This window comes from Pan paniscus, chromosome 14 (genome assembly GCF_029289425.2).
Source record: "Pan paniscus chromosome 14, NHGRI_mPanPan1-v2.0_pri, whole genome shotgun sequence".
Taxonomy (NCBI): Eukaryota; Metazoa; Chordata; class Mammalia; order Primates; family Hominidae; genus Pan; species Pan paniscus.
The window spans coordinates 115,251,231-115,278,032 of record NC_073263.2 but is presented as its reverse complement, the minus strand read 5'-3'; the positions used below and the strand labels follow the sequence as shown (position 1 = coordinate 115,278,032).

The 26,802-nt window shown below is 58.4% G+C and overlaps 1 protein-coding gene across 4 annotated transcripts in view; it reads right to left on the bottom strand.

The window, feature by feature from the left end:
• Positions 1–302: 302 nt before the first annotated feature.
• TMEM255B (transmembrane protein 255B) overlaps positions 303–26,802 on the bottom strand; it is a 53,594-nt gene continuing 27,094 nt past the window's right edge. Inside the window, exons 4-9 of one of the 4 annotated variants that reach the window (XM_055097063.2) lie at positions 18,377–18,466; positions 14,104–14,208; positions 12,623–12,708; positions 11,437–11,596; positions 7,724–7,867; positions 303–802 (exon numbers count right to left, since the gene is read on the bottom strand). In XM_055097063.2, the coding sequence (XP_054953038.1) occupies positions 635–802; positions 7,724–7,867; positions 11,437–11,596; positions 12,623–12,708; positions 14,104–14,208; positions 18,377–18,466 (753 nt within the window). In that variant the 3' untranslated portion in view covers positions 303–634. The remainder of the gene's footprint in view (positions 803–7,723; positions 7,868–11,436; positions 11,597–12,622; positions 12,709–14,103; positions 14,209–18,376; positions 18,467–26,802) is intronic. The other 3 variants (XM_055097064.2, XM_055097066.2, XM_055097065.2) reach the window with 3 other exon arrangements.

Below are 26,802 nucleotides of genomic sequence, written 5' to 3'. Positions count from 1 at the left end.
CCGTAGCTGGGAGACAGCTCAGGGGAAGACCCTCGTGCCAGTGGCCCAGGCAGATTTGCATCCGGGGCTGGGAAAGACAACCGGGCCCCAGATTCTAACAACTCACAGGCGGTTAGACACAGTGCTGGGCGTTGGAGCCGAAGCGTCCTTCCCTTCCTGGCATACGTCAGGAGCACAGCACGAGGGACGGGTGGCTTCTGCCCTGCGCTTCTCCAGGACACAGATGCACACACGAACGTGTAACGCACGACACATGTCCACAAACAAGAACACACAGGCAGGGAGGCCGGGGCCGCACCCTCTTTGCAAAATCATAATAATAGCTAATTAATTAAGGGATGTGAAAACACCAGAACAATTGCTCTCAGAGGAGGAGGCCGGGTGGGAACTTTCAGCGCCATTTGGTGTGAGCAGAGCCCGAGCCAAGGTGTCACCAGCCTGGGTCTGGAGGGCCCCACTCCCTGCCTGGTTCCAGCCTCCCTCACCAGTGTGCCCAGGGAGGAAAGGAGGGGACAGACTTCTGGAACGTTCTCCCGGGTTCTCTAGGAGGTTGGCCACAGAAGCGGGATTTCTAGAGGCTGCCCTTTTTTTTTTAAAAAAAAACAAACAAGTTATCTTTTACTCCACGCCTCTATCAGGGTGCGTAGGGGGGTGGCTTCTCCCCCGGGGGAAAGTAGGTGGGTGCGTAGCACGGTGGAGCCTGGCCGGGAAGCCCAGAGCCAGAGCTGCTTGGAGAGGGGGGCTGCAGGTCCTCAGACGAAGCCAGGGCAGAGGAGGGCGCAACTGGGAAGCGGCTGCAGGGCTGCAATAAACAGAGAGGGCCCTGGGTTAGCAGGTGAGACCACCCCGTGCCGGACCACAGGGAAGCCTGACATATACCAGGGCCACTCACACGCTCCCCACCCAACCCGCCAACCCAGGGCCACTCACACAGGGCCCCCCGCAGACTCAGGGCCATTCACATGGGCCCCCCGCAGACCCAGGGCTATTCACACAGGCCCCCTCAGACCCAGGGCCACTCACACAGGCCCCCCGCAGACCCAGGCCCACTCTCACGGGTCCCCCACAGACCCAGGCCCACTGTCACGGGCCCCCACAGACCCAGGACCGCTCTCACGGGCCCCCACCCCACAGACCCAGGACCACTCTCACGGGCCCCCCACAGACCCAGGACCACTGTCAAGGGCCCCCACAGACCCAGGACCACTCTCACCGGCCCCCACAGACCCAGGACCTCTCTCACGGGCCCCCCACCCCACAGACCCAGGACCACTCTCACGGGCCCCCCACCCCACAGACCCAGGACCACTCTCACGGGCCCCCACCCCACAGACCCAGGACCACTCTCACGGGTCCCCCACAGACCCAGGACCTCTCTCACCGGCCCCCACACCACAGACCCAGGACCACCAGAAGGAGCAGCCCCAGCCCTGGGCAGAACAGGAGAGGGTGGCCGGGGCCTCACTGGCACAACCTTGGCCTCCACAGCTGCATGGGGCAGGGGGTGGACGCCCCAGGAAGGGTGTGCTCAGACCACATCCCACTTCCTCACAGCCAGCGAGCCTCTGACCTGACTCCAAAACCGACAGTCAGGGTCCACCAGGCCCGGGGCTCCTGGGCTCACCCAACTCTTCATATTTAGGAAAGGCCCCACGTATGAACCCCATGCGTCCACACGTCCAGCAGCGTGTGGCTGGTTCAGTGTCACCGTGGCTGACTCAGCGGCTCACACACGTGTCTGGGTGTTGCCGTGGAGGCATCTTCAGGTGTGATTGACACCCTTGCGTACAGTGCCTCAGTCCCTGGACACAGACGGCCCTTCCTCTCCACTGAAGGCGATAAGGAAAGAGGCTGTGGTCCCCAGCAGAAGTGGACTCTGCCCCAGTGGCCTAGGCACTCCCGGGGCAGCGTCACCCTCCCTGGTCTCCAGCCTGCCCCCTCCCTGTGGTTGTGCACCTGCAGCCCACAGTCGCCAGCCAGTCATTCAGAATCGATGGATTGATCTCTCTCTTCATATGTAGGTACCTGTATTCTCCCATAGGCTCTGCTTCCCTAGAGAGCCCTGACTAACACACATAGACCCACTCAAGTAATTCTGAGACCAGAAAAGCAAAGAATGGCACACATTTTAAATTGATACATTCTAGTTTTTCTCCAACTGCTAACACACATCTTAATTCTTTTCTTTTTTTCCCCTTAAATTCTAGGGGGAACTTCTAATCAAATTTTAAATAAATAAAGCAAACAAACTCCTTCTAAGAAATAACACAGGAAGAGTTTTTCAAACTCCAAGCTACCAGATGTGCTCTGTGCTCCTCTTGCCCCAGCCTGCAGGGTCCCATGAGAAGCCAGCTGCCTGTCTGAGCCTGAGTGTTCAGCATCCCCAGAGAAGCCAGCTGCCTGTCTGAGCCTCTCCCTGGAGAGCTCTGCACTGCAGACGCCCTGGGAGCTAGCACGACCTCTGGATCCTGACAGCAGAATTTCTGCACAGGTGTAGGTAAGGCTGAGAATGGGGCCCTTCCTCAGAGGGACTGCAATGTTGAGGTTGACAGCCCAGGCTCATGGGATCCAGTGGTTCAGGGACACCTGCCAACCTCATTTCTTTCTTCCCCCGAAACTCACACAGGTTTCTGGCCACAGGCGACAGAGTGAGACACTAGGGAACATTCTCTCAAGTCTGCTGGGAGCTCCCAACTTCCAACTCTGTAGCACCCACTCTTCTTCACAGCAGATGAGCAGTTAAGGAAACTAAGGGGTAAACCCCAGGACCACAGATAAACCCCAGGAACCCATGGAGTAACTCCCTAGGAACCACCGAGTGAACCACCAGGACCATGGAGTAAAACTCAGGAACCACGGAGTAAACTCTCAGGAACCACGGAGTTAACCCCTCCCCCCAGGAACCACAGAGTTAAACCCCCAGGAACCATGGAGTAAACCCCCAGGAAACACAGCATAACCTCCCCCCAAAAACCACAGAGTAAACCCCGAGGAACCATGGAGTAAAGCCCCAGGAACCACGGAGTAAACCCCCAGGAAACACAGCATAAATCCCCAAGAACCATGGAGTAAACCCCCAGGACCATGGAGTAACCCCCAGGAACCACAGAGTAACCCCTCCCCCCGCCAGAAACCACAGAGTTAAACCCCCAGGAACCACGAAGTAAACCCCCAGGAACCACAGAGTAACCCCTCCCCCCGCCAGAAACCACAGAGTTAAACCCCCAGGAACCACGAAGTAAACCCCCAGGAACCACAGAGTTAAACCCCTAGGAACCAGAGAGTAAACCCCAGGAACCATGGAGTAAACTCCCAGGAACCACGGAGTAAACACCCCAGGAACCATGGAGTAAATCCCCCAGGACCACAAAGTAAACCCCCAGGAACATGGAGTAAACCGCCAGGAACCATGGAATAAACCCCCAGGAACCACAGAGTAAACCCTGGGACCACGGAGTAAACTCCCAGGAACCACGGAGTAAACACCCCAGGAACATGGAGTAAACCGCCAGGAACCATGGAATAAACCCCTAGGAACCACAGAGTAAACCCTGGGACCACGGGGTTAACCACTGAATGGACAGGGCCCCCCTAGGGACAAGCCCTGCCCACGAGCAATCTCACAGGGGAAGGGAGGGCATGTTTCTTAGTAACGGGGCAGGAACTCATCTTCTGCTGTGATGCCACGTCCTCCCCTGCACTTCATGCCTGGCAAAGCTGCTGGGTGCAAGGAAGGTGATCTCTTTAAATTGTCCTTTTTATTAACTGCTCAAAATCTCCCCCACCAAGTCACTGTTCCCCATCCCCCACTGTCTCAAGTGGGAGTATTTTCTGCTGCTAACGACTTCCATGGAACGCCCTGAATATTTTCTCTCCATCTCTGTGGAAGCAGGGCCCCTCCTCTGTTGTTCTTCTGAGGAGCACATGAGCCTCATCTGATTTGCCATCTCGGAAATCCAATTATCAGCGTGCGTATATTAAGCTCCCACACATGCTGGCCTGGCACAAAGGCTGCCTGGGCCATCTGAGGGCCCCAGGCCTCCCCAGAGGAAGAGGGGAACATCCACCCTTTGTGTAAACCCAGAGCCCCAGGGTGGATGAGGATGGAGCACCATGGGGATGAAGTGGATCTGCCCCTGTGCCCCCCCCACATCCCGTAAGCCCGCGTGTAACGGGGAGGACCGCCCCCCACATCCCGTAAGCCCGCGTGTGACGGGGAGGACCGCCCCCCACATCCCGTAAGCCCTCCTGTGATAGGGAGGACTACCCCCCACATCTTGTAAGCCCACGTGTGTTGGGGAGGATCACCACCCCACATCCCGTGAGCCTCTGTGTGATGGGGAGGACCACCCCCCCATATCCCGTAAACCCGCATGTGATGGGGAGGACCACCCCCCACATCCCGTAAGCCTGCGTGTGACGGGAAGGACCACCCCCACATCTTACACCTCCGTGGGGCTCACAGGCAGGGAGGACACACCTGCCTGAGGGAGTCACCAGCCCCTCCCTCCACAAAGCCTCACTGTCTCCAAGGTCCCAAGTCAGAATGCAAACTTGGAGAAGCCGGGCCCCTCACAGCCAGAGCTTCAGACAGCCGGGCCCCAGCACCAGGGCGGCCCAAACCAGCCCGGGAGCCAGAGAAGAGGAAGGGGCTGGTGGAACCACGTGTTGTCTCTCCTCTGGGGCCCCTAGGGGCAGCGGCTGAGGTTGAGGATGGAAGACAGCATGGGCCACCGAGGCTATGCTCTGGGCTGCACGTTCTTGGCACCCATGCGATTCCAAGTCTGTGTCTGTGCAGAGCCACTTGGGGAGCACCTGCAGGCCCAGCATCCCTGGAGATACCTCTGCCCCTGCAGGCCTCCTCCTTCCACCCCTGGGGGCCTCCTCCTTCCACCCCTGCGGGCCTCCTCCTTCCACCCCTGCGGGCCTCCTCCTCCTGCCCCTGCGGGCCTCCTCCTTCCACCCCTGCGGGCCTCCTCCTCCTACCCCTGCGGGCCTCCTCCTCCTACCCCTGCGGCCCTCGTCCTTCTACCCCTGTAGCCCTCCTCCTCCTACCCCTGCGGGCCTCCTCCTTCCACCCCTGCGGGCCTCCTCCTTCCACCCCTGCGGGCCTCCTCCTCCTACCCCTGCGGGCCTCCTCCTCCTACCCCTGTGGGCCTCCTCCTTCCACCCCTGCGGCCCTCGTCCTTCTACCCCTGCGGGCCTCCTCCTTCCACCCCTGCGGCCCTCGTCCTTCTACCCCTGTAGCCCTCCTCCTCCTACCCCTGCGGGCCTCCTCCTTCCACCCCTGCGGCCCTCGTCCTTCTACCCCTGTAGCCCTCCTCCTTCCACCCCTGCGGCCCTCGTCCTTCTACCCCTGTAGCCCTCCTCCTCCTACCCCTGCGGGCCTCCTCCTCCCACCCCTGCGGGCCTCCTCCTTCCACCCCTGCGGCCCTCGTCCTTCTACCCCTGTAGCCCTCCTCCTCCTACCCCTGCGGGCCTCCTCCTTCCACCCCTGCCGGCCTCCTCCTCCTACCCCTGTGGGCCTCCTCCTTCCACCCCTGCAGGCCTCCTCCTCCTACCCCTGCGGGCCTCCTCCTCCTACCCCTGCGGGCCTCCTCCTTCCACCCCTGCGGGCCTCCTCCTTCCACCCTTGCCGGCCTCCTCCTCCTACCCCTGCGGGCCTCCTCCTCCTACCCCTGCGGCCCTCGTCCTTCTACCCCTGTAGCCCTCCTCCTCCTACCCCTGCGGGCCTCCTCCTTCCACCCCTGCCGGCCTCCTCCTCCTACCCCTGCGGGCCTCCTCCTTCCACCCCTGCGGGCCTCCTCCTTCCACCCCTGCGGCCCTCGTCCTTCTACCCCTGTAGCCCTCCTCCTCCTACCCCTGGGGGCCTCCTCCTCCTACCCCTGGGGGCCTCCTCCTCCTACCCCTGCAGGCCTCCTCCTCCTGCCCCTGCCGGCCTCCAGTTCTGGGCTTGGCAAACTTCCCACGGGAGACCAGGAGGCCAGAGAGAAGCCCCCAGGACAGGGCTGTGGCCCTGGGGGCATGGTCCCTGCCATGATGGGGACATCCCTGGGGCAGGGGCAGGAGGCTTGGGGAAGGATGAAGCTGCCTGTGGCACCACGCAGACGCGCCTGCCTGTAGGAGTGACCACTGCAGGGTCGCTGGCAAAAGCTCCCGCCATCTCACCCTGGGGACCACATCTTCCCCCGTCACAGAAATGGAAAAGATGTTTCCAGGCCAGACCTCCAGCAGGGGCCTTGTGTTCCCAGGGAGCAGGGCCCCAGCTTTATATTCAAAGTGAGAGGGGAGACTGAGGTATGAGGTGCAGGGATCCCTCCACAAGGAGATGTTGTCAGGCCCTGGTCATCTCCACTGAGCCCAACAGCTGCTGTGTCCTGGGCATGGCTGAAGGTGGCTGCCCCAAGCAGGCCCTGAACGCCAGGGACCCCCAGCAGCCCCACAGGCCCCTGGACTCCAGGGACCCCCAGACGCACCATCTCCGTGAGTGCTGGTTCCTGCTCCCTCCTCGGGGTCCCTGGTGCAGGTCCCCAGGTGAGCTGAGAAGGTCGTGGCTCTCGGGCCCCGCTCAAACCTGAGCCCTCTCTGTCCTGGACGTGAGGGCAGAGTGTGCACAGGCCTCCCCCGGATGTCCCTCTAAGGAAGATCTCTTCCTGCCAACGTCATGTGTCAGGAGAGGGTCCTCTTGTGGAATATCTGAAGACCTGTGTCCTGTGTGACTTCAAAACTCACGACTCCCCACGTTCACCCTGCCCTTCCCCGCACAGAAACACATCACGGTGCCTGCTTTAATCTGCAGCTTCGTCGGGCCAGGCCTGACACAGCTCTCTCTGCAGAGGCTGCTGTTAACTCACGCAAAAGGACCTGCCAGTCAGCCGGGCATGTGGGCAGTGCCTCCCACCCAGAAAGGAAGCCCACGTTTATCAGGACCAGGGTTCTCAACTGTGTCCCCGGGGGCACGCGGCACGTCCAGGCAGGAGACACGGGACACGTCCGGAGAGTTTGGGTTGTCACACCGGTGGCTCTGATATGCCGCAGACAGAGGCCAGGGCCCGCCAGCACCCTCAGCACCTAGGGTGCCCCAGCACGGCGGTTGGCCAGCCCTGAATGCCTGCAGTGCCGAGGTAAGAAACGTGGCCTGGTCTGTTTCACCCATGGCCACAGCACAGAGCTTCATGGCACAGAAGGCGGTCATGCCCAGGAGTGGAAATTGGACAGGCAGGCAGGGGCCACTGTCCTGCTCGCCCCCCACCATGGCCTCTCCCTCCGTCATCTCCAAGGTCAATAGCATCATGTCAGGATGAACCCTATGATGTCTCCACGTCTGCGGGTAAAATGGGGTTGGATTTTGGCAGATCCATATGGCTCCACCTAAATAACCTGGCCATGCCCACAGGATGTCCACCAGCAGACAGACGCAGGAGCCTCCACCACTGCAGCGGGGAGCCGCCCAGGCCTGTGCGGGGCCAGCCCCGGGGTCAGAAGAGCCAGCTGCCGGCAGAGCATGGTGGCGGGTCACCAGGGCCACCTGGCGCGGTCCCCGGCCATACTTGCAGGGAGGTTGTGCCCTGACGGCCGGGTTGTCACTGCCCCCCACCTCCCATCCCTAATCCAGAAGGTGAGGCGGCTGCAAGACCTCATCCCCTCCGACCCCAGCCCCGTCCTGTCCATCCCACTGCCTGTGACCAGCGCATCCAACTCCAGCAGGTGATGCTGGCCCTACCTGAAGGGGCAGAGGGTAGGACGAGCAGGTCGGGACGGGCTCAGGCGTCAGGCGGAAGCCTGCGTAGGCCAGGATCTGCTGGGCGGGGTTGTAGAGGGTCTGTGGTGGGACGGCTGGGCCATAGGCCAGCTGGGACAGAGGCACCTGCCATGGAGAGGAGACGGGCGGTCGGCGTGTACCCCCTAGTGGAGGGAAGGGCTGTCCAGCCTTCCTAGAAAGCCCAGCACCCCCGACCCCCGACTCTCAGGCTGGAACTAACCCTGGCCCAGCGTGCGTTTATACCCAGGCTGGAGCTAACCCCGGGCCGACGTGCGTTTATACCCAGGCTGGAGCTAACCCCGGCCCAGCGTGCGTTTATACCCAGGCTGGAGCTAACCCCGGCCCGGCGTGCGTTTATACCGAGGCTGGATCTAACCCCGGCCCGGCGTGCGTTTATACCCAGGCTGGAGCTAACCCCGGCCCGGCGTAGCTTTACACTGAGGTTCTCTACATCTTGGTCCCAGGGCCCCGCCACCTGCTAGTCACACTGGGTGACCGCTTGGCTCGGGCTCTCTTTTACTTTTTTGATTTTTGGGGGGGGGGGGAAAAAGCACTGGTTTCCTTCTCTCCGGGCCCCAGAGTCTGCTTTTTCGGCACAGAAGGGTGCAGGTGGGGAGGGCCCTCTCAGCACCGGGCTGATGGCTCTCACTTCCCCAAGCCTGTGCCCCAACCAGCGTGGGGTTTCTGGGGAATGCGAACAAAACCAAAGTCTCCTGAGCTCCCGTCCACACTTTCACTGACTCACTCAGGCAGTTAAAATTCTCCAAAGAAGGTGCTGGCTCCAACTCAGGCCCCGGCTGGCCTCATCCCCTACAGAGGGAGGGGCCCACAGCTCACACAAGCTTCAGGGCTTCCCCGGGCCAGAAACGCGGGGACTGGGCCGAGGGCACCTGGGCTTGGCCTCCCTCCCCACCTTCACACAGGTGCCCCTCCACCTTCCCCAGCCCCCACCCCCAGGTTCAGCAGCACCCTGGAGGGAAGCCAGGGGAAGATGGCAAAGGCGGGGAAGCCAGGCCGGAGCTGCTGCAAGGGGCTGGCCACGGTGATGACCCAGGGACACGGTGACAACACCGGGACACGGTGACAACCCCGGGACACGGTGACGACCCCGGGATAGGGTGACGACCCCGGGATAGGGTGACAACCCCGGGACACGGTGACAACCCCGGGACATGGTGACAACCCCGGGACATGGTGACAACCCCGGGACATGGTGACAACACCAGGATAGGGTGACAACCCTGGGACATGGTGACAAGCCCGGGACAGGGTGACGACCCGGGGACACGGTGACGACCCCGGGATAGGGTGACAACCCCAGGACACGGTGACAACCCCGGGACAGGGTGACGACCCCGGGACACGGTGACAACCCTGGGACACGGTGACAACCCCGGGACAGGGTGACGACCCCGGGACACGGTGACAACCCCGGGACACAGTGACAACACCAGGATAGGGTGACAACCCCAGGACATGGTGACAACCCGGGGACACGGTGACAACCCGGGGACATGGTGACAACCCCGGGACACGGTGACGACCCGGGGACATGGTGACAACCCCGGGACACGGTGACAACCCTGGGACAGGGTGATGACCCCAGGCCTGAGGTGTCCTCAAAGAGACAACGGTACTGCCCGCACCCCTGGGGCTGGGAGGGAGCCCCCTGCCCAGCGGGCACTGGAAGGTGGGAAGGGGCAGGGCCTTCTGGGCAGCTGGTCCTTGGTCCACATGTGCAGGAGGCCGTGCTTCTGCCTCAGACCCTGCAGAGAGCAGGGGGGCAGCCGAGGTGGGCCTGGGAGGTGGATGGGCATGGAGGGTCATGCTCCGTGAGGGAGGGGCAGGAGATTTGCAGTTCTGACAGGTAGAGGGGTGGGGAGGCCTCTGAGCTGGAGGTGGCCTGGGGACGGGGCCGGGGCAAGTGCACAGAAAGCAGAGAACACGGGGGCCACGGAGTCACACGCGGAGGAGGCCCCTGAGAGGCTGGCTCAGCCGCCTGCCCTTGCCGGCACGTTAAGTGCCTCCCACGCACCCGTCACAAGTAATTTGCCCTCGTCTACGAAGGGCACGTCCAGCTTGGAATGTTAAGGAATGAAGGAAGCATCTTCATTCCTTAACAAAATGTTTGAATGGCAAAATCAGTTAAACTCACAAGAGGGCCTGCTTGGTGGGTGTGAAGGTTAGCAAGCCCTCTCCTTGCTCTGCAGCCCTGAGCTTTGGGTTCGAGGAAGACTTCCTGGAGCCGGTGTGGCTCTGCATTGTGGGCTGGCCCTGGAGGTATCTCCTGTTCCTGATCCTGCACTCCAGCATTTTATCACGGGCTTTAATGAACACACGAGCCCCTTCCGGAAAACCCTGGACACCCCGGGCCTGTGCGGCGAGCATGGCGCCTGCACCAGACAAGCGCTTCTGTGTCCTGTCTACAATCCGCCTGCAGTTCCTCCTAGGACGGCCGCTGAGAGGAGACACTGAGCTGCCGAGGCAGAGAAGCTTGCACCGAGGAGACGCCAAAGCCGCCTGGAGCCCGCAAGATCCCGGCAGAGGCCCTTCCCGACCCCAGACTCCCGCTCCCACCACAGGGGCCGGCCGGCTGTCACCACAGAGCAAGGACCCTTGGGAGGCGCCTGTCTTGTGTTGGTGTGCGGGCGTCTGGGGGCCCAGGGTGGGGCTTGGGGGGCCACTGGGTGGGGAGCCAGAGGGCTGGACCTCGGGACGCCAGGGTCACTCTCAGCTTCACCAGTTTTGTCTGGAAGCACGAAAGTGTTGAGAAAAGGAGGAGCTGAGAAGCAGATGGCAGGAGGGTTCCAAGCTGAGCTAATTTTTAGTCATGGACAGTCTCTGGGACGAACAGGGCATGGAGAAGCCACTCAGGAGTGTTTTCGCTGCCGCGCTGGGCCGGGTCTGGCCTGCAGGCTGTGCGTCTGCCTGGTGCTGCCAGGCCTCCTCATGTGGGTGCAAGAGGGGGCGCCACTCGTCCCTGGGCTGCCATTTGGATACTCTGGGGGTTGGGGCTCCCTCACTCCTGGCTGCCCATCCCTTACAGCTTCTCTGCAACTTCAGGGGGCGGGTTCGCTGGCCGCACACCACGAGAACATCTGGTTTGAAACAGGCGCCAGGAGAGGGCAGAGGAGGGAGAAGGGAGACGACAGCTGGCCCGGGCCAGTGATTTCCCTGTGGTTTCCCGGGCGAGGGCCGGCCTTTCCAGGATGGGTCCAGCCCACCTCCCGCGAGGGGCCCCTTCCCTCCATCCTCCTGCCCAGGCCAATCCTGGCTGCATGGGTCTTGCCTCTGGGGTTTGCTAAGGCATCAGCCCAGCCCCAGCCCAGACCTGCCCATCTGAAGCCCCAGGCAGTTGCTAATGATGGGAGCTTAGTGCACAAGGGCTGGGCCTCCCTCTTGGAGCTGAACATTGTTTCTTGGGGACGGCTGTGCCCACCTCAGCAGGGAGGCAAGGATTAAATCAGGTGATTCTTGTGACAGGCTTGGGACAGGACGGCCCCGAGGTGAGTCGGTGCACGCCAGCTGTCACCCTGACACCCTGCTGACAGACGCATGGGCTTCAGTGCCCCATCTGTAAAGTGAGGGCTGGAGGCCCCCCAGCCCACCCCGGGGAAATGGACCTGGAGCCCCGGCTCCCAGTGAGCAGCGGGGATCCCACCGAGGGGCCTCACCATGTCCTTGAAGGCCCCCAGGACGGCGGCGGTGATGATGCCCAGGAACAGGCCCAGGACGTTCAGAACCGCAGAGGCCCAGAGTAGGCGGTACAGGTGCAGCACGTCCTGGCAGCCGCTGACGCCGATGAACTCATAGTAGGCGGGCGAGGGCTCTGCGCTGCACAGAGAGGGCACCACGGCGTCACCACACGAGGCAAGTGACCACCCGCAAGTTAAACTTGTGTCCTCTGGACCTGAGCCCTGCAGGGCTGGGGGAGGAAATCAGGGCTGGAGCCCAGTCAACGCCCGTCCCTGCGCTGCTCTGGGAGATCAAACCTATGTCTGACAGGATTCGCCTGTGAGGCTCCCCACCTGGGGCCCACAGTGGCAAAGAGCGGCAACTGGGCCTGGCGGGCCCCCCCCTCCGCCTCGATGGCCTGGCAGGACGGGTGTCTGGACCCCGGCTGAGCCATCTCTGTCTTCACGCCAGGATGGGAAGGCCGTCGGGGTCACGGGCCCCTGTCCCAAGAGGGGGCCATGCCTGGGGCCTCAGAGGCCAGGCCAGGTTTAAACTCTCGCCCGACACCCACGGGCTGTGTCCTCTTGGGCAGATCAACCTTTCAGAGCCTCTGTCTTTTCATCTGTGAAATGGACTCAATGTCCTTTCCTCATGTAAACATCTAAGGAGTAAAGGAGATGATGTAGGTGCAGGGGTGTGGGGGGGTGATGTCGGGAGCAGAAGGATGGAGGCCTCACCCCTGCAGGCGCATACGGGGGTCCCCAGCGCCCCTCACCTCCCTCAGGTGTAGATATAGGGGTCCCCGGCGCCCCTCACCTCCCGCAGGTGTAGGTATAGGGGTCCCTGGCGCCCCTCACCTCCCGCAGGTGTAGATATAGGGGTCCCCGGCGCCCCTCACCTCCCACAGGTATAGATACGGGGGGCCCCAGTGCCCCTCACCTCCTGCAGGTATAGATATAGGGGTCCCCAGCACCCCTCACCTCCCGCAGGTGTAGATACGGGGGTCCCTGGCACCCCTCACCTCCCGCAGGTGTAGATACGGGGGTCCCCAGCGCCCCTCACCTCCCGCAGGTGTAGATACGGGGGTCCCCAGCGCCCCTCACCTCCCGCAGGTGTAGATACGGGGGTCCCCGGTGCCCCTCACCTCCCGCAGGCATAGATATGGGGGTCCCTGGCGCCCCTCACCTCCCGCAGGCATAGAGGTCACAGCAGTAACAGGTGTTGCTTCTCACCTTCAGCTGGCACTTGCCGTCCAGGGAGTGACAGGTGACCTGGGGCAGAGAGGCCTTGTCAGGTCACACGCCGGTGTCCACCACCTCACCCACCCCACCAAGGGCAGGGCTGCCTCGTGGGAGCTGGGAGCGGCCACTGAGGCCCAGCCAAGCAGCTGCCTCTCCTGACTTTCCCCCGACTCCAGACGCAGAGGCTTGGGGGCTCGGGGGCCAGGACCCTTCCTGCAGGAGGGGTCAGGGGCACAGGCTGGTCCCAGAGGCCGGATAATCGGGGCTCGGAGGAGAGGCCTTGCTTCTCCATGATCCCAGGAGCAGAGGGAAATATCAGGGTGCGTGGGCAGAAGGACAGAGCCCAGGAGGCCTTCGGCATGGGGTGCACAGAAGCCTGAGAGCCCAGAGGGCAGCAGAACAGGCCCTGTCCCAGGGCGCTCTCCCCCCAGGCTTGAGCACTGGCAGCCTCGGAAGAGACACCTGCCACCTCTGTGTGACAACCTTGAAAGCCCTGGCCAGGGGACACCCCCCAACACACACACACAGGATGGCTACACACACACACACACACACACACACACACACACACAGAGGATGCCTCCCCTGACACACACACACAGGACACCTCCACACACACACACACACAGGATGCCTCCCCCCCACATACACACATGGCATGCCTCCCGCCTACCCCCCCCACACACACACACACAGGACGCCTCCACACACACATACACATACACACACACACAGGACACCTCCCCCCTACACACACGGGACGTCTCCTGCCTACCCCCCCTCCCCCACACACAAACACACACACACACGGTGCCTCCCAGCAGCTGCTGGAGAGTCCCAGACAAGCTGGCAGGTGCTGGCCACTGAGAGGGCCTCCAGCTCCTCCTCCTCTGACACCCGTGCTAAGGATGAGAGGCTGCGTTTAGTTAAAGCCAGGAATCCACACAGGGCAGGCGCGAGACACACAGCGCTGTCACAGAACTGTGCCCTCCGACGGTCCTGGCGAAGGCGGCGGCCGCCCGCGGGTCATTACTCCCCGCATCTCACTCACCTGGAAAGAGAAATGAGGTCACACTGCCGCTGTCGGTGGCTCAGGGAAATCCAGAAGTTTCTCAGACACTGTAAATGTATTATCCTTGCTTCTTATTGCAATAATTAAGTTAGAAAAATACTAATTGGAAGAGCCATACAGAACTGGACACGTGAACTCTGAGACTGTTGTGATTTAATGAAGCAAGTCCAGAACTCTGACTCCAGAGTGAAATACAGCACATCGAAATGTCAAGGCCCCAAACACAGGGGGCATCAACGGTTCACCAGCTGCAGGGGAGACCCCCAGGAACTATTAGAATCAAAATATTCAGACCACGCCTGTGTGCAGGGAAAACCGCATGGGGTCGGCGGGGTTAGCTGAGCAAAACTCACGTGAATCTCAGTGCTCCTGCTCACCTCTGTCTGGTAGACGTCGTACAAGTACCCCACCCCACTGGAGTAAAACTGGCATCTTCCCGTGGTGAGGGGCCTCGGTTCCTAGAGAAACAGATAAACACAGATGGAATAAAACAGGTGCCTCCAGGCGGGAGAGGCCAGAGGCAATTTCAGGCCTGTGGGTCTCAGGCTCAGGGCCTCAAGGACCAAGGTCAACACCAACTTGAGCCTCCCAGACAGAGAACACAAGATGGGAGACTCCACACTCCCTGCAGAGCAGCTGGGCTGCTGCATCCAGGAGGCCAGACAGCAGAAAGCCCCATGGGAGGGTACCTTGGGCCATGCATATTCTCCATCAGTCAAAAAGGGCAGCAGAAGGGAGACAGGTGCTTGGCCTTTTGAGGGGCATCCCTACCACCCCACATCACAGGTGTTAGGCTCCTGCATCGTTTCATAAAAGAAAATATTGTCTCTTCTACTAGGAAGGTAGCAAGAAGAATTTCAGACTAATAAACTCATCCCTCCAACCATCCAATCATCCACCCACCCACCCAACCATCCATCCAATCATCCAATCAATCATCTGTGCATCCACCCATTCTTCCTTCCATCCTCCACATCTATCTATTCATTCATCCATCATGCATCCATCATCCATCCTTCCATTCATCCACATCCATCCATCCACCCATCTGTCATCCATACTTCCATCCATCCATCCATCCATCCATCCATGTATCCATCCATCCTTCCATCCATCCACCCATCATCCATCCATTATCCATCCTTCCATTCATCCACATCCATCCATCCACCCATCTGTCATCCATCCTTCCATCCATCCATCATCCACTATCCATCCTTCTATGTATCCATCCATCATCCATCCTTCTATCCATCCACATCCATCATCCATCCTTCCATTCATCCACATCCATCCATCCAACCATCATCCAACCATCCATCCATCATCCATCCATTATCCATCCTTTGATTCATCCACATCCACCCATCCATTCATCTGTCATCCATCCTTTTGTCCATCCATCTATCATCCATCATCCATCCATTATCCATCCTTCTATTCATCCACATCCATCCATTCACCCATCTGTCATCCATCCTTCCATCCTTCCATCTGTCCACCATCCATCCATCATCCGTTATCCATCCTCCTATCTATCCATCCATCATCCATCCTTCTATCCATCCACATCCATCACCCATCCTTCCATTCATCCACATCCATCCATCCATCCATCATCCATCCTTCTATCCATCCATCCATCATCCATACTTCCATTCATCCACATCCACCCATCCATCCATTCGTCTGTCATCCACCCATTATCCATCCTTCTATCCATCCATCCAACCATTCAGCCATACACCCATTTGTGGCCCTATCCAACTATCAATCCATCCGACCATCTGCAACATTCATGGAGCAGACACAGTGCCAAATGGTAAGGATAACGAGACACAGTTTCTTGCCCTTAAGGGATTTATAGACTAGTGAAGAAGACAGACCCATAAACTGACCATTGCAAAGTGCTTATAATTGCTATGGTAGAGGACAGCAGGAAGTACCAAAACTAAAATGCCACAAAACTGCATCACCTGCAAATAAGCTAGGGTCGCATTGCCCACGTTTAGTTTTATTAGTATTTCTCAAAGGCTCCTAGTTCTGAACCAAGAAAAGTATTAGAAACCACTAGTAACACTGCAACAGATGAGAATGAGAATCACTCATCGGTCCTTTGGGCCCCCACTGGTGAAGTACTATTATGGCCGGATGCGTTCTAGGTGACACAGCAATGGAGGAAGCAGACACAAGTCTCTGTCTCTGGGTGTTTATCTTCCCCTGAGGGGACAGACATGAGACCACAGGTAACGATGAGTAGCCCAAGGGGACAGAGGCTCCTTCCTGGAGAGAGGGCAGTGCACCCCAACCCCACGGACAGAGGCTCCTGCTGGGAGGGAGGGCAGCGTGCCCGAACCCCATGGGGACAGAGGCCTAGCAGCACAGTGTCCTCGGCCTCTCTCAACAGTTGGAAGGCACGCACCTCCCCATATGACGCCCTTAGAGCTGTAATTCACCGTCTGTCTTCTTCCTCAGCAGCACACGAGGCAGTGCCACATTTTCCTCGATGGCATCTGAGCTCCAGTGAGCGCCGTCTGCACATTCGTCCTAAAGTCAGCCCTGGGAGGCCCCGGCCAGGGGCCCTGCTTTGTTTCTAACCAAGAGGCTCCCACGCCTGCCTAGATGCATGCCCCGCGTGGCCCTCCAGAGTGGACAGGCGCCCGAGGTCCGGAGCCTGGGGACACCCCCGACTGCAGTCAGAGACTGGACCCTGCTCCTCAGCGGGGCCACGGCGACGGGCGCCTGGAGCACAGTGGAAACCACCGTCTGGAAGCCGTAGAATAGCAAGTCACCCAGCCACCCGCTGAGAAAGCTCCCGTGACGCACCTCCGTGGGAGTGTGTGTGTGCGCGCGCGCGTGTGAGCGTGAGCATGTGAGCCATGGTGTGTGCATGCATGCGCACGTGTGTTTTGTGAATGTGCTCCCACACTTGCCTTCATATAATGAAACCGTTGGGGCAGACAAAGGCCTAACACCAACCTTCAGTGCCTTTCAGTGTGATTTATGGAAAAAGAGGGAGAAACAATCACAGGTTTGGTCTGAGAGTTCATGACAAGCAATTCGGCTGCTCCCGGGGACCAGCTGCCGCCCAGATGGCGAGAGCCCACCCAGGAGCCCAGCCAGGGAGGAGGGGGGATGGCGCAGCCCACCGGAGGCTGAGGACACACCTCAGGAGGACACAGAAACGATTCCTCGGCCTGCGATTTTAGAGAAAACCTGTTCATTTAGAGGTGAAAAGAGTGTGGTGTGGTGTGTATGTGTGTGTGGTGTGTGCTCTGTGTAGTGTGTGCGGTGTGTACTCTGTGTGGTGTGTGCTCTGTGTGGTGTGTGAGGTGTGTACTCTGTGTGGTGTGTGCTATGTGCTCTGTTGTGGTGTGTGTGCTGTGTGCTCTGTGTGTTGTGTGGTGTGTGCTGTGTGCTCTGTGTGTTGTGTGCTGTGTGCTCTGTGTGTTGTGTGCTGTGTGCTCTGTTGTGGTGTGTGTGCTGTGTGCTCTGTTTGTTGTGTGGTGTGTGCTGTGTGCTCTGTTGTGTGTGTGCTGTGTGCTCTGTGTGTTGTGTGCTGTGTGCTCTGTTGTGGTGTGTGTGCTGTGTGCTCTGTTTGTTGTGTGGTGTGTGCTGTGTGCTCTGTTGTGTGTGTGCTGTGTGCTCTGTGTGTTGTGTGCTGTGTGCTCTGTTGTTGTGTGTGTGCTGTGTGCTCTGTGTGTTGTGTGCTGTGTGCTATGTGCTCTGTTGTGGTGTGTGTGCTGTGTGCTCTGTGTGTTGTGTGCTGTGTGCTCTGTTGTGGTGTGTGTGCTGTGTGCTCTGTGTGTTGTGTGGTGTGTGCTATGTGCTCTGTTGTGGTGTGTGTGCTGTGTGCTCTGTGTGTTGTGTGGTGTGTGCTGTGTGCTCTGTTGTGTGTGTGCTGTGTGCTCTGTGTGTTGTGTGCTGTGTGCTCTGTTGTGGTGTGTGCTGTGTGCTGTGTGTTGTGTGGTGTGTGTGCTGTGTGCTCTGTGTGGTGTGTGCTATGTGCTCTGTTGTGTGTGTGCTGTGTGCTCTGTGTGTTGTGTGCTCTGTTGTGTGTGTGCTGTGTGCTCTGTGTGTTGTGTGCTGTGTGCTCTGTTGTGGTGTGTGTGCTGTGTGCTCTGTGTGTTGTGTGGTGTGTGCTGTGTGCTCTGTTGTGTGTGTGCTGTGTGCTCTGTGTGTTGTGTGCTGTGTGCTCTGTTGTGTGTGTGCTGTGTGCTCTGTTGTGGTGTGTGCTGTGTGCTCTGTGTGTTGTGTGGTGTGTGTGCTGTGTGCTCTGTGTGGTGTGTGCTGTGTGCTCTGTTGTGTGTGTGCTGTGTGCTCTGTGTGTTGTGTGCTGTGTGCTCTGATGTGTGTGTGCTGTGTTGTGTGTGTGCTGTGTGCTCTGTTGTGGTGTGTGCTGTGTGCTCTGTGTGTTGCGTGGTGTGTGTAGTCTGTGTGGAGAGGGAAGTTCGTTGTGTAGGAAATGAGACTTGCTGAGAGGAGAGACAGTCACTGGCAACCCCCAGCGTGGAGACGGACTGTGAAGCCGTCTGAGCTGAGATCTGCAAAATGAAATTGTACTTTTTTCATGTCGACTCTTTCAGCCCCGGAAAGCGACTGTGCACACAATGACAATGTACTCACAATGTGCTGTGCTGCAAATACGCCGTCCACGATGGCACAGCAGAAGGCGGCCACCACGCCAAAACTGATAAACACAATCGCTGCCACCAGCTGCAACGGAAGGAGAGGTGTGGGTACCCAGCTTTTACCAACCCCGGTTTTCAAACGCAAACCAATTCAAAGTCCCAGTTCGAGGTCGGGGCTTCTTTCACAGAACTGCCTCTTCTTACCTCTACCTTTCGTCCTATGACTTCCAGCCCTGGCCAGGCCGGACTCCACCCTGCGGGTCGTCCTCACGCGTCTATTCCGCAAGACCCACCCAGGCGCCTTCTGCACGGAAGGGCGTTGCCATCCCCGGGCCCTCGGCACGCGCCTCTGAGAAGCAACCCCGGACGGCAGGCCGTGTGCCCAACCCTAATGTGTGCTCATCACACGCACACACATGTGCACGCTTGACACAGGCCTTTACAGTCATCGGATCAGCTTCACACACTGTTGCACAACCTGCTTTTCCTACCTAACGGTCTTGGAGCTTGGAGCCAGGAATGGTTTATAGTGCGTTAGTTAACCAGTGCACTCTGATGGATAGTTAAACAGGTGGCAATTTCTTGCCACTACAAACTCTGCTATAAAGCGGGGTGTCCTGCCCTAACCCTAAAAACTGGCAGGGAGTCTCCATCCCCGTGGACCCCTGACCAGAGGGCGGGTGCTGTCATTCTTTTCTCGGTGCCTGGCTTGGTACCACGCTGGGCAGAGCAGACCCTCCTGAATGGCCGCTGAAAACTGTGGCCCCAAGTTGGCATCTCGCTTGGTTCCGTCCCGATGGATGAGTTGCCGGCTCGGGAAAGAGGTCCCAGTGACAAGCAGAACCCATCGGTGACAGCAGAGGGAGGGCCTGCGGCTCGGGCACCATGGTGCTACACAGGGACAGGGGAAGCCTGAGTCTGTTCGGACCTGTCCTGCGCACCAGGCACGAGCGTGGGTGCTCGTCCAGACCACAAAGCTCTCGTCAGAGCAGAGCCGACCGAGCAGAGTGGTGTCCTCCTCACACTTGCAAAGACGCCCGGCAGGGGCACCCCGACCTTCCTTCTCCCGGGGGAGGCAAGTATGTGGAGGGAGGAGTTCCATCGACCGTGACCCTCACGTGGAACTGCCATGGCCTCTTCCCCCGACGTCAGCGTGGCCCTGTGTGTCCATCTCTGCCCCAGGCTGCACACCTGTCGTCACCCGCAACCCAAAGAGCAGCCAAATCCAGCCCATCTGCCACAGCTCTAACGCTACCCGCTGGATTCGCAGGTGGGACGCGTTCCCAGCAGGCCCCACGGCAGCAGAAGGCGGTGGGTGGGGGCTGGCGGGCCCAAACCTTTCAGGCCATGGACCAGTGGTGGCCGCCTGCCCCTCCCTCTCCTTCTGACCCTCCACACCACAGGCCCGCCGGGGGTCCTCCCTGGAAGCCCCATCAGAGCCGGTCCAGGGCGCACCACGCTGCTGGCCAAGCCCTTTTGCGGAGGAAAGTGCAGCTTCTTTTTTAAACAGTGGGCACCCTCACTGCGAGTCTGGGTGTTTTTATCCTTCAGCAGAGGAAAAGCTGTCAATCAGTGGCTTCCTGGTGAGCCCACGCTTGGCAGTCACCGATGCCACCTTGCATTAAACGTGAGTGATGAGGCGGCAGGGCCGGGGCAGCGGGCCGGAGAGCGAGTCCACAGAAGTCAGTGCGTCCTCGGGTGGGTCCCAGACCGGCACGGTCCCTGCGTGAGTTACCGAGAGATGGTTCTCCCACCTGCTGGCACCTTTCTTCTTCTAAGGCAACTTTCCACCACAGCAGATCAGACGAGACATTCTAAGAGCTCAGACATCAAGCACGTGCCCTTCCAAAATACATACTTTAGGTTTATGAGAAAAGGCAGGTCTGAACAAAGTCCGGGCAGTTAGTATGCAGCTGGCCAACACCCCTGAGCTCTAGCTCCCAGTGGCTGTGCGAGGGGGCGGAGGGGGACGTGGCCACCAGACCCAAGGGCAGCACAAGGGTTCTCAGGGTGGCCTTGGACCGGAGCCCTTACCCTCGCATCCCCCCTCCACCTCCCCAGGCAGAGCAGAGCAGAGCTGGCAAGCTGAGTCCTTCCAGAGCGTTCTCTGAACTGCTGGGCTGGACTTGCCCCTAGTGGTCCTTGGTTCCCCCTCTGGAAAGGGAGGTGCTGGGCTCACTGACTGATTCATGAGTGTCACGGACGCTCCAGCGTCCCCACAGGATACGCAGCCCGGTGCTGCAGGTGCAGACATGAGCAAAACAGGCGCTTCCCCGCCCTTCCCGCGTCTCACGTTTCTGGCATTTTATCATCGATTGCCTGAAAGAAAGTTGAGGTGCTCCCAGAAGAAAGCTGTGCAGAAAACCATGGCTGCATTAGCCTGGGTCTGAACCAAAAGCTTATTTCTATTTGGACTTTCTACAGGCTGTGGCAATTTAAAAATCTCCTCTTCTGCCTAATTGCTGTGGTTCGACTGGCTAAATAACGACGGAGCCCATCGCATGGTGTAGCTGCCCAGTGTGCTGGAGGAACAGACAGATGAGGGAGGTTCCCCCTTGAACAGCTGACCCTGTCTGACGGCCACCATAGCAAAGCATAAGCCAGGGCTCCGGGTGTACACACAAGGAAGGCCTCACTGCACCCTGAGAAAGAAGGAAGGCCTGAACTAGTCCTGGAAGAATAAACAGAATTTCCTCAAGGGGAGACGGGGAAGGTGCTGGGGGCTACACGCCGGTGGGACTGGGGCCCACTGAGGTGGGGCAGAGGCCACGATGTTCAGGGCTGGGGGTGAGCTGCAGCCACCATGTTACTGTCAGAAGGCCGTCAATGCCAAGGATGTGTGGCCGAAGGCAAGAGACTTCCTTCACCTTCCTATTTTCCTGGTGAAACTGCTGCATACAAGTAAAATGATTATTATGCAGAGCTGTGTAAAAACAGCGGCAGAAATTACACCTAACTGAAATTTCCTACATTCAGTTAGGTATAAATACGTAAAATACATTAAAAATGTAACTGTTTGAACAAATACTTAAAAACACACACAGACAGCTCAGAGGGCAACATTCGAGATTTCCCAGTCGGGGCCAAGCCCCTCCACCTTCCCAGAGGAAGAGGAAAGCCGGCCTCCAGCGGGGCCGCGTCCCCAGCTCTGGGGCCTCCCGCAGTTCTGGGGGATGTTCCTGCCCCGCAGTGCACTCTTCTCGTGGGTGCCGGCCTGGATCAGGGGGCTGCGCGCCTCGCTCTAGCATTGCAGGGAGAGCGGCGTCACATCCCATCATGCCTGCAGATCTAGCATTGCAGGGAGAGCGGCGTCACATCCCATCGTGCCTGCAGACATGCTTCCAGCATTAGATGCAAGCATGCAGAGGGGCCGTGGTCCCGTTACCACTGCACAGTCTCCTTAAGAACTCCCACAGTTTCTGTTGGGCACAATTCCCAACCAAAGAGGCAGAAGGAAAAAAGACTTAAAGATGAATAAAATCACTTTAAAGCTTCCAAAGTTCTTTCGCTCGGCCCATCCTTCTAATCCGCACAACTGTGACGTCATCATCACAATTTGCATTTTGCAGGTGCGGCTCTAAGGACTTGGGGCTCTAAACATCTTTCACTCAGACAGCGCCTCAGCTCAGGAGCACAAGCACCCCTTCCCTGCTCCTGGTTGAGCCGACCACCCTCAGAGCCACTGGTGTCCCCAAGGGGACATCTGTCCACACGACGTCGCTCCCTCAGATCCCTGAGGGGTCTGTGACCAGTGTGGTCCCCCAGATTCGTTGGGGCTGCCCAACGTTAGGAAGCCCACATCTGCCTAGTGGGAGCCGAAGCCATCCCAGGAGGATCCAGCGTCCCTGTCTGGCTCGGCGGCCGGCAGGTGCCACCCGCTAGATGCCCCGGCCACTTTCAGAAGTGGGTGGCAGGTGACTCATCCAGGCTCTGCTGGGTCTCTCACCATAAATGCGTGCAGCAGAGACTCTGCCAGGATGTGCTGGCCCTAGATGTTCACCTTCCAACCCAGTAACCCCTCATGAATGCCATGGAGCCAGGAACCTGCTGCAACCCAGCCCTGGGCAGGACACAGGCCCAGACCGTTGAGAAGTGTTCATATTTCACCCCCACCCAATTTCACCCAAAACATCACAGAAGCACCGAATTGTTAGAGCATCCCTAAAAATTGCAGGGTCTACCTTCCATCACGCATGTTTCATAAACACATTCGAACTTGGTCATGCGTAACGCTTCCCACCCTGCGAACGTCCTCGCAAATGTCCCAGCTCTGCCTGGCTGTCCTTCCTCCCGCTCTTTCAGTGTGAAAGGTAAAATTCAGCGAGAGTGTGGCCACGCGCAGCAAGTTCAGTGCTAGGATGTCTACGTGTCCGGTCAGTTCAGTGCTAGGATGTCCACGTGTCTGGTCAGTTCAGTGTTAGGATGTCCATGTGCCCGGTCAGTCTAGCACTAGGATGTCCACGTGCCCGGTCAGTCCAGCGCTCGGATGTCCACATGCCCGGTCAGTTCAGTGTTAGGATGTCCATGTGCCCAGTCAGTCCAGCACTAGGATGTTCACGTGCCCAGTCAGTCCAGTGCTAGGATGTCCACATGCCCGGTCAGTCCAGCGCTAGGATGTCCATGTACACGGTCAGTTCAGTGTTAGGATGTCCATGTGCCTGGTCAGTCAGCACTAGGACAGCCAGAAACATGAAAATGCCAAGAGCTTCTCATGGTGCTTCAACCCGAGTCCAGGCAGTGGTGTTGGGAAAGACATTGGGAATGGCCTCCTCCAGCTCCTCTGGCTAAGTCCAAAAGTCATTGCCAGAACCAGCCTCACGAGAGCTGCCTCAGGGAACAGCCCACATCCCCCTGGGCTGCCTCGCTCTGTCACGACTTTTCTCCAGGCATCGTTAACTCTTGTTCAGATAAATTTTTTGTGACCTAGAACGTGCATAGCAGGAACCAGATCAATTTTCCAAAGACACAAGCAACCCACTCTCCATAGCCCATGAGGACTGCGCATGTCTACGGCCACTGCCAGGAGAAACTGTCCCTGCACTGGAGCCACAGGGATCTGGACTGAATGCTGTGAAGATCTCATTGCATTCTGTTGGGGCATCTTCTCTTGAGCAAAGGTCACCTTCAAATGCCTCTGCTCTCAGAGTTTACATTCCAACAGAAGAAAGTAGATTAAAAAAAAAAAACCCCACACTGAGCATAAGGTCGTGGTGATCAGAGGAAAAGAAGGAAGGGGATAAGGTGGGGAGGGAGAGTGGCCCGGGTGCGGCTACCTCAAGAGGGCGGCTGGGTCTCTGTGGTCTGGGACATTCGAGCAGAGACTCAACAAGGTGGAGACCCTGCCCAGGCCATCCAGCAGCACCTGCAAAGGCCCCACAGCACGGCATGTGGGTCTAAGGAGCACCAGGGCAGTCGGTCGGTGGCCTCCACGAGGCAGGATGAGTGGGGCAGGAGGGAGGGAGGGAGGCACGGCGCGGCCCCCGGGTGCAGTGGTCAGTGGGAGGGGAGCCAGCTTCCCTGGGGTTTCCCAGAACTCTGGCTGGGGTGAGGGCAGCAGCAGGGCCCAGGCAGGAGGTGACAGCGATGGTGAGGGCCAGAAGTGCGAGTGGTGTACACAGGTCGAGTGTGCAGAGACAAACGGGTGGAGGGCGGCCACACGGTGACACCGTGCTGATGACGGCACAGAGGCAGGGCCCGGATGGGCAAGAGCAGCCACTTCCATCTCACAGGTCTGTTATCACCCACACGATGATGGCTAAGATGGCTGTGTACGCCATAAATCCAGCACTAGGATGGCCACGTGTGGCAGGAGACACAGGGAGCCACCAGCCGAGGGCAGAGAGGAGCCTCTGCTGCGCCAGTGCCAGGCCACGCAGGCAGTGCAACCCCTGAGCCCCCACCCAGGCCAGCAGCTCCACCTGCGAGAGGCACCTGATGCAGCCTCTGCTGCCCATCCCCACCCCCTCCGCCTTCCCCTCTGCCCATCCCCACCCCCTCCGCCTTCCCCTCTGCCCATCCCCACCCCCTCCGCCTTCCCCTCTGCCCATCCCCACCCCCTCCGCCTTCCCCTCTGCCCATCCCCACCCCCTCCGCCTTCCCCTCTGCCCATCCCCACCCCCTCCGCCTTCCCCTCTGCCCATCCCCACTCCCTCCGCCTTCCCCTCTGCGGCATGGTACCCCTGGCCGACACCTGGAGCTGCCCATCCCGTCTTAACCACAGATGTCTTCTTGACACCTCCTCCCCATCCATGCCCTCTCCTCCGCCTCGCTTCCTTTAGAGTAAACCTCCTGGAGAGAGTGGACGGCACCTGCAGCTGGGTCCTCCTTCCTGGGTCACCAAGCCCAAATCTGCCCCTCCCAAGGTCACCATGCCCTGCCTGCCATCAATCCAGGGGTCACCCTCAGCCCCAGCTGACGCGATTCACCATGAGCATTTGACACATTCACGGCTCTCACACTCCCCTCCCCACTGCTTTCCCAGGCACAACCTAATTCACTTCACAAGCAGGTCCCTGCTCACAGTTCTAAGCCATGTACAATTTCAGCTTATTAACAATTTCCTCTCCAGCTTCCCTTCTTCACGTCTGACCTGCACACCTGCCATGCGGGTGTCCCAGAACCACAAAACTCAGGGGCTCCCCACATGGTCGCCACTGTCTACACCCTACACTCGCACCATCCACACCCTCCAAAGACCCTGAACTTTGACCTGCTCATTTCACCTATCATCGGTTTCTGTGAGCAAACGGAGAAGAGAAGCCGCACCACTCAGGTCAGCAACAGGCAGCCTCTGTCCTTTTAAGCCTTCCCCACACACTGAAGAAATTCTTAGAACGTTTAAAAACTGTTTTCCAACTTAAACCAATCAGGCATTATTTTAGTCTAGAATACATGTTTTTCAAATGCTAATAAATAAGTGATAAAGGAGAGAAACAAAATTAAAATCCAGACCGTTGGCTCTGGGAGATGCCCAATGTAGCTCTTCCGAAAACACACCTGCGCGTGCACGTGGCTGACTGTGGAGCTAGCAGGTTTGCACGAGGCCTACTGTAAGTTTTCTCTATTAGAGACAAAATTTTAAAATTATTTAATTATGACATATTTTCACATGTTCTGTTCATTAAAGTGTCAGAGTCCAGGTATGAAACAACGAACAACTAGAACCTCTCAGAAGTGCCTTATGGGGCCCATTGCCAGGAGTAATGTGGTCTCCTGTGTGAAGGCATGCCCCGTGCATGTCACATGTGTAACTGGTGAGCCTGGGACAGGGCTCACTCCTCCTCAAAAACCAAGACGTGGCCTCCTTCTCAGTGAATGAGAGGCCACTACAGATGATCTCCAACGCCACCAGCCCAGACCGAGAAATGAGAAATCCATCGTAAAGGTTTCTTCTGATGACTCGTCTGCAATCCCTTTTCCTGCCTGCTCTGACGTGGATGCCAGGGAGGAAATTCACTCCCCAGCACAGAGGAAGCAGCTGCTGCTGGTGACGACAGTGATGACGGTGATGGTGATGACAGTGATGATGGTGATGAGGGTAACGACAGTGATGATGGTGATGATGGTGACAACAGTGATGACGGTGATGGTGACAACAGTGATGATGGTGATGACGATGATGATGGTGATGATGGTGACAATGGTGATGACAGTGGTGACAATGGTGATGATGGTGATGATGGTGACAACAGTGATGGTGATGACACTGATGATGGTGACGGTGACGGTGATGACAACAGTGATGATGGTGATGAGGGTGATGACAGTGATGACAGTGGGGATGGTGACAATGGTGACAGTGATACAGTGAAGATGGTAATTACAGTGACGACAGTGATGGTGATGGGGATGGTGATGACAGTGGGGAAGGTGACAATGGCAATGACAGTGAGGAAGTGACAATGGCGATGACAGTGATGACAGGATGGTGACGATGGCAATGACCGTGATGACAGTAGGGATGGTGATGATGGTGACAATGGTGACAGCGGGGGGATAGTAAAGACTGTGATGACAGTGGGGATGGTGATGATGGTGGCCCATGGTTCTCTGGCTAGAATCCCAAAGTCCAGAGCCCTCATGGTTTGATTCTTGAATTCATTTTACAGCAAAGCATGCCCTGGTCTGAAGAAGTCCACGCACAGCCTGCATTTACCCCACGTTGCGTGAATGTTCGTGTGCTTTGCTTTGGAAACACGAAGTGGGAGACTGCCTCAGACTCCACTGGAGGAATCAAACGGTCTGGCCCATCCCCACGTTCCCTCCTAAAATCCAAAACACTCTGAGAAGCATCTGGCTCCGGGAGTGTCCGAGAAGACACAGGGATGTGTGAGTACGTCCAGCCACTATCCCAGGTGTTTTTCCTGCCTCTCCTGAGCCCCTGAGGGCAACCCTATCATCCCTTCATCGAGACGAGGACAG